This window comes from Ruditapes philippinarum, unplaced genomic scaffold (genome assembly GCF_026571515.1).
Source record: "Ruditapes philippinarum isolate M1 unplaced genomic scaffold, ASM2657151v2 ctg5214_1_1_1_1, whole genome shotgun sequence".
Lineage (NCBI taxonomy): Eukaryota > Metazoa > Mollusca > Bivalvia > Venerida > Veneridae > Ruditapes > Ruditapes philippinarum.
In genome coordinates this window covers 11251-31801 of record NW_026862440.1, presented here as the reverse complement: position 1 = coordinate 31801, position 20551 = coordinate 11251, and the positions used below count along the sequence as shown (strand labels likewise).

General features: G+C 32.1%; 1 protein-coding gene across 1 annotated transcript; it reads right to left on the bottom strand.

Annotated features, from left to right (window-relative positions):
* Nucleotides 1-1126: 1126 nt before the first annotated feature.
* Nucleotides 1127-16907, bottom strand: LOC132719074 (inactive rhomboid protein 1-like). Its single transcript, XM_060702814.1, is given in 17 exon segments — nt 1127-2243; nt 2246-2296; nt 2299-2554; nt 2872-3025; nt 3430-3530; nt 3836-4012; nt 4219-4282; nt 5861-5949; nt 6583-6744; nt 7803-7877; nt 8293-8404; nt 10506-10757; nt 13836-13975; nt 14365-14472; nt 15048-15211; nt 15882-16066; nt 16869-16907. Coding segments are annotated over 17 exon segments (2235 nt in total). The 5' UTR covers nt 16886-16907; the 3' UTR covers nt 1127-2115.
* Nucleotides 16908-20551: the final 3644 nt, after the last annotated feature.

Here is a 20551-nt window from a genome sequence, read left to right as displayed (position 1 = left end):
ACAATGTTACAAAGAGGAAGAGTATTCTTATACACTTATTGCAACTTAATAAGGAATGAAATACATGAAATATGGTAAAAAAATTCAAACCAAATTACAATCTGAGCTTTAAAATTTGCATATAATTATGACAAAAAATAGATAAATTTGCATAAATTATCTCGGACAAATAAATTTGGACAAGAAACGATGAAAAATTTGTAATTTAAGGAAAGAGCATAATTTTCAGAAAAAGAAAATTTGACTTTTCTTCCATACTTAAATGGTTATGCGTTTAACAATATTACCTGGTAGATTTGTTATATTTTAATACAAAATAAATGATTTTAAACTGCGTAGTTTGAATAGACCCTAAAGATATCTAATGTGACAAAATGTATGAAAGTTATAAAAATCTGATCTAATCTAAGTTACCCAACACACACATTATACAGTTTTTTATGGACTATTATCTATGACAATGAAATGATATCAAATGAAAATATCAATAAAACAACATAATCACATGAAAAACTTTACATACTCGTATTAACCCCTAGCCTGCTAAATTTAATTCTTTAGACGAGCTTGAACTTAATACGGTCCAATCCATTTTTCATCATATTGAAATGCAACTAAAAATGTCAATAAGACATGGATGCCGGGCATTCCACCTTTTTGTCAATCTAGGACAGTGTAACAACTGCAAAGACTGACAACAGCAAATCTATATCAGTCCCCTTCCCCTAAAAAGGGTAGATACTCATTGAGTATAGAGCTTGGTCAGACTGAATAGATGTGTGGGCTAGGCTGGCTCTATACTGGTAAAAAATGCTAATTACTTTCAATTCCAACAGGTTAAAAGTCAAGACAATTAGCAAACTAAGAAATAACAAGCTATGATTGTACTGTTGAAGTTTGATTCATTTAATGTTAAAAAAAAAAGAAAAAATGATGACTGAAATAAATAAAATAATGAAAAAATTGAATCTACTCAGAAAGGTTAAATTACATTATTTAATCACCACCTTTCTCTCATATAAGACTATTTAACAGTTATACAAAAAATTTTTGTTTTTTTTTAAAAAAAAAATCTCCAAATAAAATCTCAGAGATTACCTGTATTATCAAGTTGAAGTTTTTTTTTTCTAATGTTCGGATATATTCATATATTTATATATAGCTGATAAACATCAATAAGAATATTTAAAATTCTGACTTACAATATGCACAGAAATCTCATCGCAGTTTTTACCTCTTTATCTGCTCAGTGATTAAATTTCAATATTTTACATTATTCCTGTCAAAGTTGTAAATATACCTTTGTACAGCACAAGATATTTCATTAATAACAGTCAAAACTGATGACAAACAGAAACTGCGCAGTGTAAACCTTCTGTATTGCCTGAATACTTATAACTTCTAAGATTATGAAAGGTTTCAAATAATTCTGGAACCTGATGTCATTTACTTTACCAACAGGATAAACTTTAATTGTTGTCATCAAATTCTAGTATATGACTAGTTTAAAAGTTCATGAAAATATGGTGACCAATAAATATTAAACAATAGGGTAATATATAAATTTTTACGAAAATTTTAATCAAGTGGATAATTTCTATTGTGTATCAGTTCTACAATGTAAAAATATAATCTAACTAGTCATTGTGCAAACAAAAACTAAACATCACTCACTTTTTGAATAACATCATATAATTTTATCTCTGATTATATTTCTAACAAATATATATTTCTAATAATAAGTAAAAACTCCCATGAGCATTTTAATTAGGATATAATATCTGTCACAACCAAAGATTTTATAATCTTTACCTTTAAATGTTTCCTTAAGAACATGAAGTGCTTAATTCAATCAACTTCGTCTTTTGTTTGTGAAATATTTATTCATTTCCTATGTTTTAAAAGAAATTGAGTTTAATTATTGGATTTTTTTATGTCAAGGTAAACAAATGAAAGCAAAAAAATTATCATTTAATATCGCAAACAATACTTTCAAAGCACTAACATTTACATAAAGGAAATAAAAATATATAAATAAATGTCTCTATAATAAAAGCTCCTAAAATATATGTATATATATATAAAGGTGGGTTTTTTAAAGAGCTGTTAAATTATCTACACATTATTGTATGTGGCATTTCGATCAATATCAATCTCCATGTTTTTACAGAAGTCTGGAGTGAAGGGTATACAGTTAAAATACTGACAGCCTGGGCAGTTGTAAAGAGGAAGTACGTAAAATATATCACAAGAAGAACAAAAATGAAAATTGCGCCGCCGAGGGACAAAATTATTCTATCAGTTTGCGTCTTCTGTCATATGTTCCGAAAGACACGTATGGAAGCAAAGCAAATGCAAGGAGGAAACCAAACAAAAATCCACTAAGATGAGCCCAGTTGTCGATCCACGGGAGTAAACCAAGCATGAAGAGAAGGACAATCGGCACCGTGACCTTTAGTAAAGCTATACCGGGTCGTTCGAGCATCTGCCACGACTGGAGAACTTCTACCAACAGACAGGCTAAAATACCAAACTGCGATCCAGCTGGTCCAACCTATACACACAAAATAACAAATTCTTAGACATTTTTCATGAAAAGACTTTCAGTAATAAATGATGCAAAATTGAAAAACTTTTTAAGAACACATTTTAACAAATTATCTTTTTTAGATATAATATATATGCTTCAATTATTGAATAATTTTGACCTTTTATATGACAATTAGAAGGTTATGTACAATACACACATCTAATAGGATTCTTGTATTTGTTATAAACTTCAACTAGTTTCAATCTAACAAGGTCTTCACTTTTGAAAACAATTTATGATGTTCTTTGCTATATGAATGATAAAGATGATATATAAATTACCTCAACATGATAGGGAACAAAGATACAGCTGGCCAGGTTACCAACTATACCAGCACCCACATATATAATTGCCATTCTTATACTACCAGTCAGTTTCTCTGTGTCACGCATTATCAATATTTGGAATCCCAATGTGATGATAAGATGGAATAATCTACAATATCAATTATACCATTTATAGTATTTGAAACTCAATTCAACTTAATTAAAAAATTATTTGTAGGATATCATAAAACTTGTTAAGTCTTTTTTTTTTCTTTTTTTTTTAATAACAACCATTGTTTTTTTTTAGGTTTTTTAATAACAACCATTGTTTTTTACAGTAACCATAATAAAAAAATATTTTTGCTTAGATCCAAATTTCTAATAAAGAAATATGCTTAGAATTAAATTGGCAATCAAATTTGGTGTGATCCTGAGCCTGATTTGCATTACACACACATGCTTTTTTTCGATACAGTAATATAAACAGTTTAAAACACACAATAATATCATAATCTAAATATTTTCAAGTTAAACAATAAATATATATACAATATTCATGTATACAATACATACCCTCCATGTAAGAAGAGAGATGTCCACAATCTATAGAACTGATCAGGATATCTGTCTTGAGCAAATGGAATCATACCACAGATCTGTTTCATACACGCCACCTGTAATTTAGTCAACAAATAATATATTATCATTCTTAACAATTGTGACTTCAAAAAAGACTGATCAAAATTCAAAGCAGGGCAAAATATCTTCTTTTTTTTTTTTAAATTCCGAGTCCAATGAGTTTCGAAAGGCTAAACATAAAAATTGTATTCTTACATAGATTAACTGGGTCACTTGAAACAGAAAAATATGCAAAAATTAATATCAAATGGTACATAAATCTGAAAAAAATATTTCTAGCCCTTCTTGACAAAAATCATCAGTCGAGTCCATTTAAGAATGAATTCTTATATTTTTTTACCTGAGAACATAGGTAGGCATCTTCATGGAAATAACCTCTGACAAATTCACAATGTTCCCTTGTAGTTATCATACATTCTCCCTGTATCCCATGACAACATGGACGACCTGAGATTTTACACGACATGTGACGATCTGCACGATCCCCTTCCTCTGGTGATTTTGTCTCTGTACACAACTATATAATAAATAAACAGTCTATTATATCAATAATTCTTTTAACAATAATCTAGATGGCAAAAAAGATAACCAAAGTATATCTTCAAAGTTTCTGGACGGCAACAACAATCTGTCTGAAGAAATAGCTCTAAAACTTTCTTTGAAAAAGTTGTGGAAAGATAATGAGATTGTAAGATACAATTTATGATATAATGATTATCTTACCGGCCATTTTGTGATATCATCATCCCATCTAAATGGTTTAACTGACGCTGGGTCTCTACAGTATCTGAAAATCACATAAAGTTATTCCTTGATTATACAACAAAATATAATACTGTGCAAAATTCATTGCTTTTCAAGGCAACTTATAAGTTGAAATTTTGCAAATCCCAATATCAAAATATTAACAGAAAATTTTCCAAAATGATAAAATTATAAAAAACTAAATTTTACCCTACATTATAATCATAAGACTTTTTGAATCCTTTTAAAAGACATTTTTTCACTATCTCTATCTCAATAAGACAAGGATAACTAGAACTGTGTCCAAAGGACACGGATGCCCCCACTGACAACATTTATATGGTACATAGTGAAAAAATCAACAAAGGGCCATAATTCTGTTAAATTTGGTCGCAGCTTTACTACCATCCTCACATTAAGGTTGTTCATCCCTGGAAGTTTAAGCAAAATCGGCCATCCGGTTTAAGAGGAGTTGCGTTCACAAAATTTCTATTTAGTATATAGTGAAAAATTAAACAAAGGGCCATAATCTGTAAAATTTGGTCCCAGCAAAAATTCCTTCCTTTACTACCATCTACACATTAAGGTTGTTCATCCCTGAAAGTTTAAGCAAAATCTGCCATCCGGTTTAAGAGGAGTTGCGTTCACAAAATTTCTATATGGTATATAGTGAAAAAATCAACAAAGGGCCATAATTCTGTTAAATTTGGTCGCAGCAAAAATTCCTTCCTTTACTACCATCTACACATTAAGGTTGTTCATCCCTGGAAGTTTAAGTAAAATCTGCCATCCATTTTAAATCACAAAATTTCTACATAGTATATAGCGAAACAATCAACAAAGGGCCATAATTCTGTTAAATTTGGTCGCAGCGAAAATTCCTTCCTTATCTAACATCTACACATTAAGGTTGTTCATCCCTGGAAGTTTAAGCAAAATCTGCCATCCGGTTTAAGAGGAGTTGCGTTCACAAAATTTCTATATAGTATATAGTGAAAAAATCAACAAAGGGCCATAATTCTTTTAAATTTGGTCGCAGCAAAAATTCCTTCCTTTACTACCATCTACACATTAAGGTTGTTCATCCCTGGAAGTTTAAGCAAAATCTGCCATCCGGTTTAAGAGGAGTTGCGTTCACAAGATTTTGGGACGTACCGACAGACGGACGGCCAGACGTACGGACAAGTGCAACGCTATATGCTCCCACTCTGTGGGGGCGGCATAAAAATGTTATAATAAAACATTAAAATTGCCTATGATTTGACACTCACTATAACACTGTAAATTGATCAAGACAGGTTTGTTTTTTGTTTTTGTTTTCTTTTTGTTTTGGGTTTTACGTCATATCGACACAGTATAGTCATATCGCGACATTCCAGCTTTACTGGTGGAGGAAGACCTCAGGTGCCCTTCCGTGCATTTTTTTCAGACACGAACGGGCACCTGAGTAGAACCACCGATGTTCCTTAAGCTAGCTGGATAGCTCCCTCACATGAAAGAATCCAAAGTCCCTGTCCGGATTCGAACCCACAGCGGTGAGGGGCAAGTAGTTTGAAGTCAACGACCTTAACCACTCGGCCACGGACGCCCCAAGACAGGTTGTAGTACATATATTACTTACTTTGGATCCTGACCACATACAGAGCCTGATGTCCACTCACCATGACCTTTACTTGTAGAGTTCCATTTATACCACGTGTTTAATGTTTTCTAAAAAAAAAACAAGTATAAATATTTTAAAAATATATGAATCTGAAGTAGATATACTGCAATTTACTGATAGATGAAGGTAATACTTTTACAATAACAATACATCATTGTTACTGTGTGTTATTTTTGTTTAAGATCATAGGTCATATGTTCTAGGAAAGGATTATCTAATGGTGTCTCCCATGTGTAAGATAAGATAAAGTTCATTGAGATACCGGTGTTGCCTCCTTAGATAACATCAAAATTATCATCACTGCAGTCACAATACATATAATTTGTAAAATTAACAAAAAATTAGTATCCAAGATACAGGAAACTTCAAAATCTGCATTATATTTGGTTGTTGTTCCAACATTACACCACTTTTGTAATGCATGCTTGTTGATTGACTCATTTTTTTTTTCTGGGGTTTAATTATTGTGATGACATGAAAAGAGATAACAAACATCAAAGCACTTGGCAATCTGATTATAATTGGGGGGGGGGGGACAATCAAATCAGATAGCCTTGTGTTTCGATGCTCTTTCTATTACTTTAACACTAGGTCTAAGTTAATCAGACAATCAGACATAAAACTTTTCTATTCGGCCATAAATATGTAACATTCATCTTAACATGCTTATCATAACTTACAGCACATCTGTCTTTAGTCATTTGAGCACAACCAGACCCATCATCCCTCACACAACATGCAGAATGCCGCTCCTCTTCCAAGTCCTTGTTTAAACCTTTCTCTATACCCTGATCTCTTCTCATACATGGGGAATACTTTGCACCCAGATGTATCAAATCAGCCTGACAATAATATAGTGAATATGTGATTATAATAAATTATCAATAATAAAATAAGATTGGACAGAAATCAACAAATTACACAATTCATTATAAGTTATTTCTTAGAAAAAGACTAAAGAGTGATTTTTGAACATGATAAATATTGGAAGAGTGAACTTAAATCATCTGTTTTGTTGAGTTTAGAACCAGTTTTGTCACTATTTCAGTTAATTAATGGCATGCAAGTGCTGAAAAGGGTGTTAATAAATTTTCTATACAGAAAGCAATGTGGGTCTCCACATGTAACTGTGAAACATCATTTTTACAGACAAACACTTGCTACAGCTGTGGAGGATAAATGATGTATTGTTACTGTCAACAAAATCAGGCCATCCTTAAAAAAATGTTTGTTTGCAGTAACCCGACCCAGAATTTTCAAGGTGGGTAGGTAGGTCGATTTTTTTTTTTTTTTTTTTATTGAACTGTACTCCCAAATAAACATGGAATTCAAAATGCTGGACAATATATGCTTTGATAATCTGGTAACAATTAATAAATTGATAACTGAATTCTAATTTAATAAGGCCTACATTTTATTTCTTCTATTAACCTTTAAAAGAACGAAAACAAAGCACAAGGCATAATTTTCTGATTCAAAAAATTTTTTTTTTTATCCAGACCATGAAAAAAAATTTTGAGTAGGGGCAAATTTTGTGAGTCGGTCGCGTTACTGCAAACAAACATTTTTTTAAGGATGGCCTCATCATAAAAAGATATATGCCTTATTCAAATCTCAATAAACTCAATCATCTTGGGTCCCTAAACTTTCACTCTCTCCTTACAAAACTAATCAAGAAAGTATTTCAAGTTAAGATACTGTGTCATATCCTTTCAATAAAGCCTATCCAAATTGAGTTTCAAAAATACATGTACATGTATTATATATAATACAGTTAGAATGGGGTACATTCATTTAGAGATAAAAAATATAAAATCTTAAATCATGCTACATTGCATGTGAACTCAGTATATCAAACACAAAGTTAAAGGTATTCAAATATTCATAGAAGATATTTTACCTGCCGAGGTCCAATCCATAAATTGTCTGCTTCAACATATCTAGTCAGTTCATATGCCAAGTTAGGTTTTAATATCTTAAAAAGTACAAGAATTATCAACATCAATTATCAACTGCTCAATATATATTATAGTAGTTTGTTTATAACTAGTATCAAAACTGTCATTGTTTTATAGATTTAACTAAAGGGAATTGCATAGGATCAATTTACAATAAAAAATATAAATAATAAATAATAAAGATAATTTCTGAATAACCTTTCAAACTTTACAAATATTAGTATATTTCTCATTAACATGCTCTAAAAATTACATTTTCTGAACCTATTCAACATCATTAGGGAATGATGCTAGCAGAATTTGTGTTTCATTATTCTTAGTGCAGTACACAGTTCACTATTTCAAGCTTTGGAAACTAAAATTTTACCTATAAAGTAGACAAGGAAGGCTGAAAATTAGGATAGGAAACAATGAGACTATAAACAAACTTACTGCGTCAGAGTACACAGTTTCTGATGATCCTATAGGTGCTATACCATACACTGCCACTGACACTATAAATACCACTATCTGTACAAATGTCACCCAGTATGTGAAAAATGGTCTGAAAACATGTGAATTTATTATAACATTAAACGATCATTCCAACATTTAACTGTTAAACATTCATCATAATATTTATTGTTAACAAGAGGGCCATGATGGCCCTGAGGTCGCTCACCTGTATATAGCCCCCCCCCCCCCCCCCGGCCCAATTTTTACCCAAGGGCTTTTATTTGTTTATTTGAACAGACTTGGTAGACACCCATAAGAAGATGTTTCATGCAAAACATCTAAGTTCTAGCTCATTGGGTTTTTTAAAAGAAGATTTTTTTAAGTTTTTACTATACACATAGAGTAAAAAACAATGACACCCCTCGGGCAGGGCCAGTTTTGACCCCTGGGCTTTTATTTGAACAAACTTTGTAGATATTTACTTAAAGATGTTGCATGCTTAATATCTAAACTCTAGTTATTTGGGTTTTTTCAAAGAAGATTTTTAAGTTTTTGCTATGTATATAAGGAAAATCAATGACCCCTGGGGCGGGGCCAGTTTTGACCCCAGGGCTTTTATTTGAACATACTTGGTAGACACCCATTAGAACATGTCTCATGCTAAATATCTTAGCTCTAGCTCTTTGGGTTCTTTAAAAGAAGATTTTATAAGTTTTTACTATATGCATATAAGGAAAATCAATGACCCCTGGGGAGGGGCCAATTTGGACCCCAGGGGTTTTATTTGAACAAACTTGGTAGACATTCACTAGAAGATGTTTCATGCCAAATATATAAGCTTTAGCTCTTACAGTTCTTTAAAAGAAGATTTTTTAAGTTTTTACTATATGCATATAGGGAAAATCAATGACCCCCTGGGGCGGGGCCAATTTTGACCCCAGGGCTTTTATTTGAACAAACTTGGTAGACATTTACTAGAAGATGTTTTATGCCAAATATCTAAGCTCTAGCTCTTACGGTTCTTTAAAAGAAGATTTTTTAAGTTTAAACTATATGCATATAGGGAAAATCAATTACCCCCCAGGGCGGGGCCAATTTTGACCCCAGGGCTTTTATTTGAACAAACTTGGTAGACATTCACTAGAAGATGTTTCATGCCAAATATCTAAGCTCTAGCTCTTTGAGTTCTTTAAAAGAAGATTTTTTAAGTTTTTACTTTATGCATATAGGGAAAATCAATGACCCCCTGGGGCGGGGCCAATTTTGACCCTAGGGCTTTTATTTGAACAAACTTGGTAGACATTCACTAGAAGATGTTTCATGCCAAATATCTAAGCTCTAGCTCTTACAGTTCTTTAAAGGAAGATTTTTTAAGTGTTTACTATATGCATATAGGGAAAATCAATGACCCCCCGGGGCGGGGCCAATTTTGACCCCAGGGCTTTTATTTGAACAAACTTGGTAGACACTCACTAGAAGATGTTCCATGCCAAAAATCTTAGCTCTAGCTCTTACAGTTCTTTAAAAGAAGATCTTTTTAAGTTTTTACTATATGCATATAGGGAAAATCAATGACCCCCCGGGGGCGGGGCCAATTTTGACCCCAGGGCTTTTATTTGAACAAACTTGGTAGACACTCATTAGAAGATGTTTCATGCCAAATATCTAAGCTCTAGCTCTTTAGGGTTGTTTAAAAGAAGATATTTAAAGATTTTTCTTTCGGTTGCCATGGCAACCAGAGTTCTGCATGGAATTAAATTCTTTGAACAATTTTTAAAGGTGACCACCAAAGGAACATTCCTGTGAAGTTTGGATGAAATTGGCTCAGTGGTTTATGAGGAGATGTCATTTAAAGCAAAAGTTTACGGACGGACGACGGACGGACGACGGACGGACGGACGGACGGACGCCGGACGAAAAGCGATCACAAAAGCTCACCCTGTCACTTTGTGACAGGTGAGCTAAAAAATCAAAAAATAAGTAACATCAAGTGGCTATGATAAAATATTGCGTAATTTTTCATATCAATGCATAATTTGATTGTTATAAAATATATCACTCACAAGTATATTTAACTACATTAACACATTATTTCTTATCAAAAATCAACAGCTTGTCTTGTTAACAAAATTTAACAAATTTTTGCAAGATATCCAGCAGATTTTATAGGATGACTGTGAGAACCTTAAGTCTGAAATATCACCACTTACCTATGATCATCCAGTTCATCAATTTGTTTCTTTACATAAGAGTTCATGCGATCAGGACGATAATTTCTCTGGAATAATCTCCCAACAAATCCCATACCAACATGTCTCTTGTCCCTCTCTGTTACTGAATTAACAATTTCCTGTCTAATTCTTCTCATACCGAAGTCTGGCATATCCAGGCCAGGATCTGGTGTTCCTGGGGCAGGTTTAGGTTGTGCTCCAGCCCGCCATCCTGCCATTGGAACTGCCCTGCTAAAAAGAAGAAGTTTGTTAAAGAAGGAAAGATGATTTATTATTATTTTCTGACACTAATATTTATAATTTATCATCAAAATTGTTGAAAAATGATTATATGTACATGTTGTAATGTGTCAAACGTTAATAATTATACCAGCATAATGTAACTGTTTATTTGTATAATGTTATTGAAGGCTAATGCTTCCCTTGTGGACAGCAACAAAGCTTGACATCTAGGACAAATTAACTATGCTTTAACTTCAAGTCAAGTTATTCACAGGTTCCTTTTTTACAAAATTCTATTTCATATTAGAGAAAAACTTGCTGTGTTTAAACATACAGTTTTTTTTTTTAATTTCAGGAACCGTAGCAAAATTTAGCAACTCAAGATTTCTAATCTATCTGATAGTGGTTTTTTCTGAATTAAACCATCCATAAAAAATTGTATGTTTGTAGTGCTCCGACCGACCCATGAAAATGGCCCCGACTCTAAAAATTTTTTAAACCTTCGAGGATTTTTTTTTTTGAGATCATTATGTAAAGATAATATACATACATCAATGAATGTGAAAATGGACTACCGCAGACCACCACTGTATACATATATTTTTACACAAAACAATACTAGAGGAACTTTATTTTTGACATAAATTAATTTAAATCATTTTGCCATTCATGATTGTCAGAAAATGAGGTTACACTAAAACTTGTTGAAAAAACAAGTTAATTGATAAAATTTTTGTGGGAAAATCGCTGGAAATAAATGGGTCTTTTTCCGATACTTTTAAATAAGTTATACCTGTGTTTTCTTCATAAGAATGATAATTATTTATAAATTTTACCTTTTCCTTAATTGTAATTTAATAGCCATATTTTTTTAATCTTTGTTGCAAACAATTTTACAAATCATGCACTGTTTATATTTTTTGTTTTTCTTTTGTTTTCGTTCTTTTTTTTTCTCATTCTTTGTAATTTTCCATACTATATTCCCTTTCAACAGTTCAAACACCCAAATGGGTTTAATTAATTGTTGCCCAATGCTTTCTTTAATCCCACTTTCAAAACAAACTCCAGGCTCTAGGACCTGTTGACGATTGTGAACAATTACACACTATACATGTATACAGCAGGTGATGTAGATTTTTCTACATAATATACACTGCCAAATATGGTAAGTACACACAACTGTGTGACAGGTGTAATATACATAATGATCTATTATTATGCTGGCTAGTGAAAGGAGTTAATACAGTATGGTTTGTTTGATACACAGGAACTTGAAATTCTATCAATATTAATGATAATATCCAAATTATACCCCCTATACAGTATAAATAAACTGTATGGGGGGTATATTTTGGATATTATCATTAATATTGATAGAATTTCAAGTTCCTGTGTTTGGTAGGTGGCAAGATAATCTAAATTTTAAATTTAAGTGTACCCCTAAAATTTAACAAAAAAACAAACAAATAAAAGAAAAATCAAAGATAAAAAATTCTGCTGTTAGTCATTTAATTTGAAATATTTGTATTCTAACCAGATTAATATTATTTGCAGGAAAATTCCTTTTATTCAATATAAATGAGAAATGGATTTGCTACACCCGTCCCTTCTTTGTGCATTTAGAATCTGACAAGTCAGGACCAGTAAATGAAATCTTAGGTAGTCACCAAAGCAGGTGGTAATCATTGATTAAAAAAACAACAAAAAAAACATCTATACTTGTAGTGTAAATTGCATTTTCAAATAACACTGAAATACTAGTATTGAGACTAATTCTGTTCTATTTTCTCTAAGGGCTTGATCTATCAAGTAATCATATCTCAGACCACTTGTTTTATTGCAGGTATTGCCACCTTTTGTCCAAATACAATGTTCAGTATATCATGGGAGACTATATACTGTGTATTGCTATACTCAGTATGCTCAAATTTTCTAACAATTGCAATTTAAAAATTTTTTTTTTTTAAAATCCCCCACCTACCTACCCACCTCTTGAACTTAGGGTTGGAGCACTACAAACAAACAGTTTTTTTAAGGATGGCCTTGGGAAGTGGCCTTAGCCTCTTGATTTTTGGGAAAAAAACATTGCTAAAATTGCTTATACAGGAAGTAAAAAATCTGGTGCAAGTTCAGAATTTTTTAAACAAGAGGGCCATGATGGCCCTGAGTTCGCTCACCTGTATATAGGCCCCCCCCCCCCCCAACCCCGGGCCAATTTTTACCCAAGGGCTTTTATTTGTTTATTTGAACAGACTTGGTAGACACCCATAAGAAGATGTTTCATGCTAAACATCTAAGTTCTAGCTCATTGTCTTTTTTAAAAGAAGATTTTTAAAGTTTTTACTATACACATATAGTTAAAAACAATGACACCCCTGGGGCAGGGCCAGTTTTGACCCCAGGGCGTTTATTTTAACAAACTTTGTAGATATTTACTTAAAGATGTTTCATGCTTAATATCTAAACTTTAGCTATTTGGGTTTTTCCAAAGAAGATTTTTAAGTTTTTGCTATACACATATAAGGAAAATCAATGAACCCCCCGGGCGGGGCCAGTTTTGACCCCAGGGCTTTTATTTGAACATACTTGGTAGACACCCATTAAAACATGTTTCATGCTAAATATCTTAGCTCTAGCTCTTTGAGTTCTTTAAAAGAAGGTTTTTTAAGTTTTTACTATATGCATATAGGGAAAATCAATGACCCCCTGGGGCAGGGCCAATTTTGACCCCAGGGCTTTATTTGAACAAACTTGGTAGACACTCATTAGAAGATGTTTCATGCTAAATATCTAAGCTCTAGCTCTTACGGTTCTTTAAAAGAAGATATTTAAAGATTTTTCTTTCGGTTGCCATGGCAACCAGAGTTCTGCATGAAATGGAATTCTTTGAACAATCTTGATAGAGCTTCATACAAAGAGTATTCCTGCCAAGTTTCATTAACATTGGCCTTGCGGTATCATAGAAGATGTCCTTAGAATATTTAAAATGTGGACAGACAACTGACGACGGACGCCATTTGGTTGGCCATCCTAAAAGCTCACCTGCACTTTGTGCAAGGTGAGCTAAAAAAGGACAGTAATGGATACCTTAATGGTGCGGATTCAGCAAAATCGGCACTGGTCTCTTCTCGTATTTTAGCCAACTGTTTCTCTGGGATACCAGCAGTGGGTTCATCATAAAACACATCATCTACTAGACTTAACTGATCATGCTCAGGTATCTGAAACTAACAAAACTATCAAGTAAACAAACTAGTACAATCCCAATGGATATGCTTGAATGGTCCCATAACATGAATTTTTCTACTGGAACATTAAAGTTATTGACACAATTATTCTGAAAAAAAAATATTTCAATTATTAGTGAGCCAGCCTTTTTAAAAAATATCTAAAATAGGTATAATCATTTAAATCATATGTTGGCGTATGAGCTTAACTGATGTAAAAAAACAAAAACATTTACTAAGCCAGTTGGATAGCTTTTGTACATGAAATAAATTAAATATCTTTAAGTGGATTTTAACCAGTAATAGTGAGTAGTCAATCAGAGGAAGTAAGTGACCTGACATGATTTGGTCATGGAGAACGACTAAAATGATACAATTATTATACATACTGCATAACTGTCACCAAGATCACTCCTTGCATCACCCATATCTCCTGCCAGACTTGCCGGGGCATAGCTCCTTACACTTTGTTTACCTCGCAACTTCTTCCTTGAACCCTGAATACATCAATACAGCATTGATTCAAGGTAAAACAAGAGACTGTAAAGTTAAATAACAAACATGGTGAAGTATTTGAGACATACGAACAATACACTTTATGAAGTTTTACAACAGCTTTTCAGATTTACAAGTTAGTGCAGACCCAAGATGTCCTGTAATGCATTACTAAAAGCATACTTTAAAATGCATGAGGCCAAAATTTCTTGAAATCAACATTTTAGATAAATTGGTGAAATTTGAAATTAGTGAATTATTAGGTTCAGTTCTTTTAAATTATATGGTAGATATTTAGCAAACATTTATTTTCAAATAAAACTTCAATTCCGAAAATTAGCAAGATTTTATCCATTGCAATTTTTTTCATTTGATTTTACAGTAAGCAGACACATAGAACAATTAGACTTTCTTATGGTTGATACTTAGTCAACAAATGTGAGTAAATTTTGACAGATGGATTTTCCAAATCTAAAGCAGCAAAAATTGCTGACATTCAAATTGGAAAAGTCCTGAAGTACCATAAGAATTAAATTGTAATTTTGCTACTTATTCACAATAATGTTACACTACATACTGCAATTGTCTGCATTCCTTTCCATGTCATTTTGAGCACTGAATCTTTGCGTGTTCTTCTAACTGGAAATCCCCCACGTGTACTGGGTGTGTACGTGCTTGTACTTGATAGTGGAGTTGTACGTCTGGAATACTGGGCACCTGCACTATATCTGGCTCCAGGCGCTACAAAATCAATATCAGAACAGATTATCAAATGAGCCGCGCCATGACAAAACCAACGTAATGCGTTTACAACCAGCATGGATCCAGACCAGCCTGCACATCTATGCAGTCTGATCAGGATCCATGCTGTTCGCTTACAAACCATATAACAAGTAGAGAAACTGATAGTGAACAGCATGGATCCTGATCAGACTGCGCGGATGCACAGGCTGGTCTGGATCTATGCTGGTCGCAAACACATTATGTTGGTTTTGTCATGGCGCGGCTCAAATTATCAATTATCAAAAAACATACAAAATCTAATTATCTTCTCGGACTAAAAACTGGCATAAATAATCAATAAGTATATACTTGAGTACAAAACTAACCATCTTCATGTACCCTCAATATATTTATTACATGTATTATATAAAATTTACTTGATTCCACTTTAGAAATGAACATATAATAGACAAAATGTTACACAATAATAAATCTGTGATAATGATGCTGCCTATAAATATATCTAACATGGTATGATATGTTAAGAACTTTTTCATTTCATACTCAGTTTATTCTCGTACAACATACAGTTCTCTGATCTTTTATCTTGCAAACTGATGAAAATAATAATAGTGATGAAATCTTTTATGTGACAGAGTACATGTATATCAAATGAATTGTAATATACCTTTCAATGGATCATGTATATATCTAACAGATGAATCCACCTCATCAAAGTCAGTCGTTTTCTGAAGGTATCCATCTTTTACCTTCCCACGGTAATAACGCATGTGCCGGTTCTGCCATTTTGATGACTGTTGACAATCTTCATCACCGAGCCCAAAAAAGTCAGCTACACTATGTTTCACTGACCTACATATACATAATTAATATCATTCTTGAAATGTATTTAATCTATTACAGCGATGTGCATGATAAAGCCTTCACTACACTATACAGTTTTTATTTTGTTGCCATTATGGTAAACCTTATACAAAAAGTCTATGATGGCAACAGAAAATCCTATCTAAAATATTTGAGTGAAAACATGTGTTTAATATCACTTATAAAAAGATCAGATATAGAAAAATTAAAACATAAATTTTCATAAAAAAGGCAACATAAATATTGATTATATCTTGTTTGACTTTTTCTATTTCAATTCTCAATATACAGTGTATGCATCATTTAAATTTATCACCCTGCGTTTGTGTGATATACTGTTTTTTTCCCTCATGTGGGTAACAAAATAGACTGATGTAAGAAAATTGTGTCTAAAAATAGATTTTCTTTGAAATCACAGGTCTGCATTGAAAAGACACTTCTCAGAATATGTTGCATAAGTAAACCATTTCCAACTTAGCAAGTTTGTTATATTAAACTGAACTTGAAGATTATAAATAAAGCCACAGTGTTTTAATGCCACACAATCTATAGATCAGGAAGCCATGTGCTTTTTTGGTCTTTATAATTAGCAAGAGCCACTTAGGAGTCACTAGGTCAGTCATCAAGGAAAAGGCACGCAGCCCTGGGTCATATTGCTCACTGAAACATTAAGTTCTTGCTCCTATTTCTATAATTCAAAATAATAATTATTATTGTCATTATCATCATGCACTATCAGCCTCCTAGGTTTCTGATATTAGGGATGCATAAATTACTTGATGATTTTTACCTGCCAATTTTGCTCATTCGTGAACGCTGATGCTGGGGCCTTTTTCTCATCATACCTTCCAGTTACCCGCAGGGGCACTCACTTGACGGTCCATCCTGGTTCTTTAATTCCTGAAAATACAAACATCTTATTGTAGGTAAGCATAATTTGGTCAATCTTTAGGGTTTTTTTTGGACATAACACATAGGGACTAGAGTCAACACATATTATGTACTTTGCTTGCAAGAAATGATGCATCAAATAAGCTTGCAATAAAAATAATGATACAGTGACAAGGTAGACATGGCTGTCCTCATAATGCAGGCTTAAACGTATTTATGGGACTCACAATAAATGATACAAATTTAGTCCATTATTCAATGAAATTTATCCATTATCAATTCTTAAAATGTATCTACTACTCCAGAGTCTAGAAGTTACCAGTTCCATATAATTTTGTCAGTCAAATTTAATCAAACTTCTACACATACGAAAAAATAATCTTTTAAAATTGCATTGTAGTATGATAATCAAGTTTCAACAAAAATAATGGTGCTTTTTTTTCTAAAAGTGACATACCACAACATACTGTATTAATCTGACTTAAGTTTAATACTAATGTAATTGTACCATCATGTACTAGTATATTATCATAGACTTAATATTTCCAAGTGATATCTCTGATTCTAAATGGATGCTAGGAATATTTTCATCTTCTATCTAAAGACCTTTTTTATTGCAATTCTAAAAAAAAAATACACGAAAAACACAAAATATATAATTGTATACTTAAACAATTTACTTTAACAAACTGCATATGTACATGTATATACCTAGCCAACAGAAAAAATTGAAAGTAGCCCTTTCGATTTATACATGTATATACTAAAGGAAGTCCAGTGAGTATAATTATGGTAAACTTAAAGGCAGCACAGAAATATTAATATACTTCCTTATTAGATTTTTATCACAAGAACACAAATTGTGAATGCTTTACCGTTTATGCTGCTAGAACTATAAGAGATTACCATTTGTCGCAAATGTAGAGCCATTTAAATATTCAGTAGGTTAAGGGTTAAAAAAATCGTAAGATCACAACAGCTCAAAAAAATTTTTTAATCTTAATGGGTATAAAATTTTGTCAAATGAAATATCTTCAGAAAATTTGTAAAAACTAAAATTATGTTGTTTCTAATATCTTATGATTGATGCTAGAAAAAAATTGTAACTTAGAATTTCTTTTTTTATTTAACACACACCAATTAATATTGTATGTAAACAGTATAAAATGTTCCAATGCGGTCAATTAACCATAACCTTTTAGCAGTTACTTTTGCATGTGCCATTTGCTCTTATAGACTTAAGGAAACTTACATATATTCTTTCAAACAGATATTTTGGAATTATTCTTTTTCATAATTCAAATACAAAATGTATACTACAGACTGAGTACAGACAATGTATACATCCCCTCCCCCAATTTAAAGTTACACTCACAAAAGTAGAATAATTTTGTATCATGCATTCATTAGCATTTCAGCATAAACACAAGCTTTGACCTTTCATGAAGCATGACAATTATCGCATATACAAATACAATACCAAACATAACAGTAAACATTGGTCATATTAATATGCTCAATACAAAGTTTAAATGCATGAAATACACATACATAATTATGTATGTTTTGTTATACCCAAGAAACAAACATTTTTTGTCTTAGTACATATGCATTATTTTATAATAGGTAAATGTACATTGTACCATGAATGAATAAGATAAGAAAACAAATCTTACAGTTGTCAGTATTCAATTTTAAATAATTCTGCGAATTTCACCTTAGTTTCCAAAAAGCAAGAAATAATGATAATTGCCATTGTACATTGCCTGAACGATGCTTAGATTTTATTTGAGCCTGGCTTACTATTAAACATTTTACAAGGGCCCATACAGCTTTTGCCACTTCCTGAACTAAACAAACAGATTTGAACATCATACAGAATAAATGTAACACTGAATGTTGTAAAAACAAACATATTTCCTTAACTTCAGAATTGGATAATCAACTGTGTAAAAGTTTTAGTAAAAATCAAACATATTTACTTCACTTCAGAATTGGATAATCAACTGTGTACAATTTTTTGTAAAAATCAAACATATTTCCTTAACTTCAGAATTGGATAATCAACTGTGTACAATTTTTTGTAAAAATCAAACATATTTCCTTCACATCAGAATTGGATAATCAACTGTGTACAATTTTTTGTAAAAATCAAACATATTTCCTTAACTTCAGAATTGGATAATCAACTGTGTAAAAGTTTTAGTAAAAATCAAACATATTTACTTCACTTCAGAATTGGATAATCAACTGTGTAAAAGTTTTAGTAAAAATCAAACATATTTCCTTAACTTCAGAATTGGATAATCAACTGTGTAAAAGTTTTAGTAAAAATCAAACATATTTACTTCACTTCAGAATTGGATAATCAACTGTGTAGAATTTTTGTAAAAATCAAACATATTTATTTGAGCCTGGCTTACTATTTATGGAAGAAACATCTTTCAACGGCCCATACAGCTTTTGCCACTTTCAACTAAACAAACGGTTTTGAACATCATACAGAATAAATATAACACTGAATCGAATGGTGTAAAAATCAAACATATTTCCTTCACATCAAGATTGGATAATCATTGCTGTGTGCAAATTTTTTTTTTAAAAATCTGGACCTGTAATGTACTTAAAAAAAAAAAAAATTAGTTTACAAATATCATGAAGTAGAGAAAAGTTCAATGTGTACAATCATGTACATTGTATTTGTATACTTTTTTCTTCCCATTTTTCAAATTTATATATTGTGTAATTTTTCCCCAAAATAAAGGGCAGAGCTGCTTTCCTAACCTGTGAAAAAAGCCATGCATGAAATTTAACCTTTCACTGACATCAACTGCCATCCTGGATAATTTGGTCATACAGGCTGATAATATTTATTACTTAATTAGTTTTTCTTTTTCCAAACAACTCTTTACTCAAATACTCACACCCACAAAAGTTTAATATTTATTGCAAGTTTATGCATCAAACACATTTCACCATAGAGAACTTCAAACCCTTTTACACGCCCGGCAAACTGTCGCTCCACTTCAAAATTGTGGTGTACGGTAAAACGAGCGAACGGCATTTCCGAGATAGAGCGGAAGGCCGATTTAAACGCCTAATTGTAAGTATTGTTTATGTTTTTGTCTTGTTATTTATTTAAGTTGTATTTTTTCGAAAAACGGGAAATGTGGTTCCGTGTAGGATTGATTTAGGCTTCCAACGATCTTAGCTGTTACAAAAATAAAATTATATTAAGCCCGGGAGAACTTTTCTCCCTGACGAAGCGAACGATGATTTGTAGAATATTGAACTTCCCAACCATAGAAATGCCATACCTTTCGGATTTCTTGAAAAAGTGTATTAATAAATTATCAACCCGTAATAAGAACTTGTCCTTCGTGCAAAATAAATTACTCCTGAAGGATTTCTTAAATTTGTAAACCGATATTTTTCGAAAGTAGTGGAGCGAAAGGGTGAGAGATGGAGCAAAAGGTTCGATGTTGAGCGCAAGGCGATATTAATTTGACGTTTTAGGAGGAGCGTAGTCAGTGATTTTTATAAATAAAAGCTATAGAAGTTAAAATAGACATGATCAAGTGT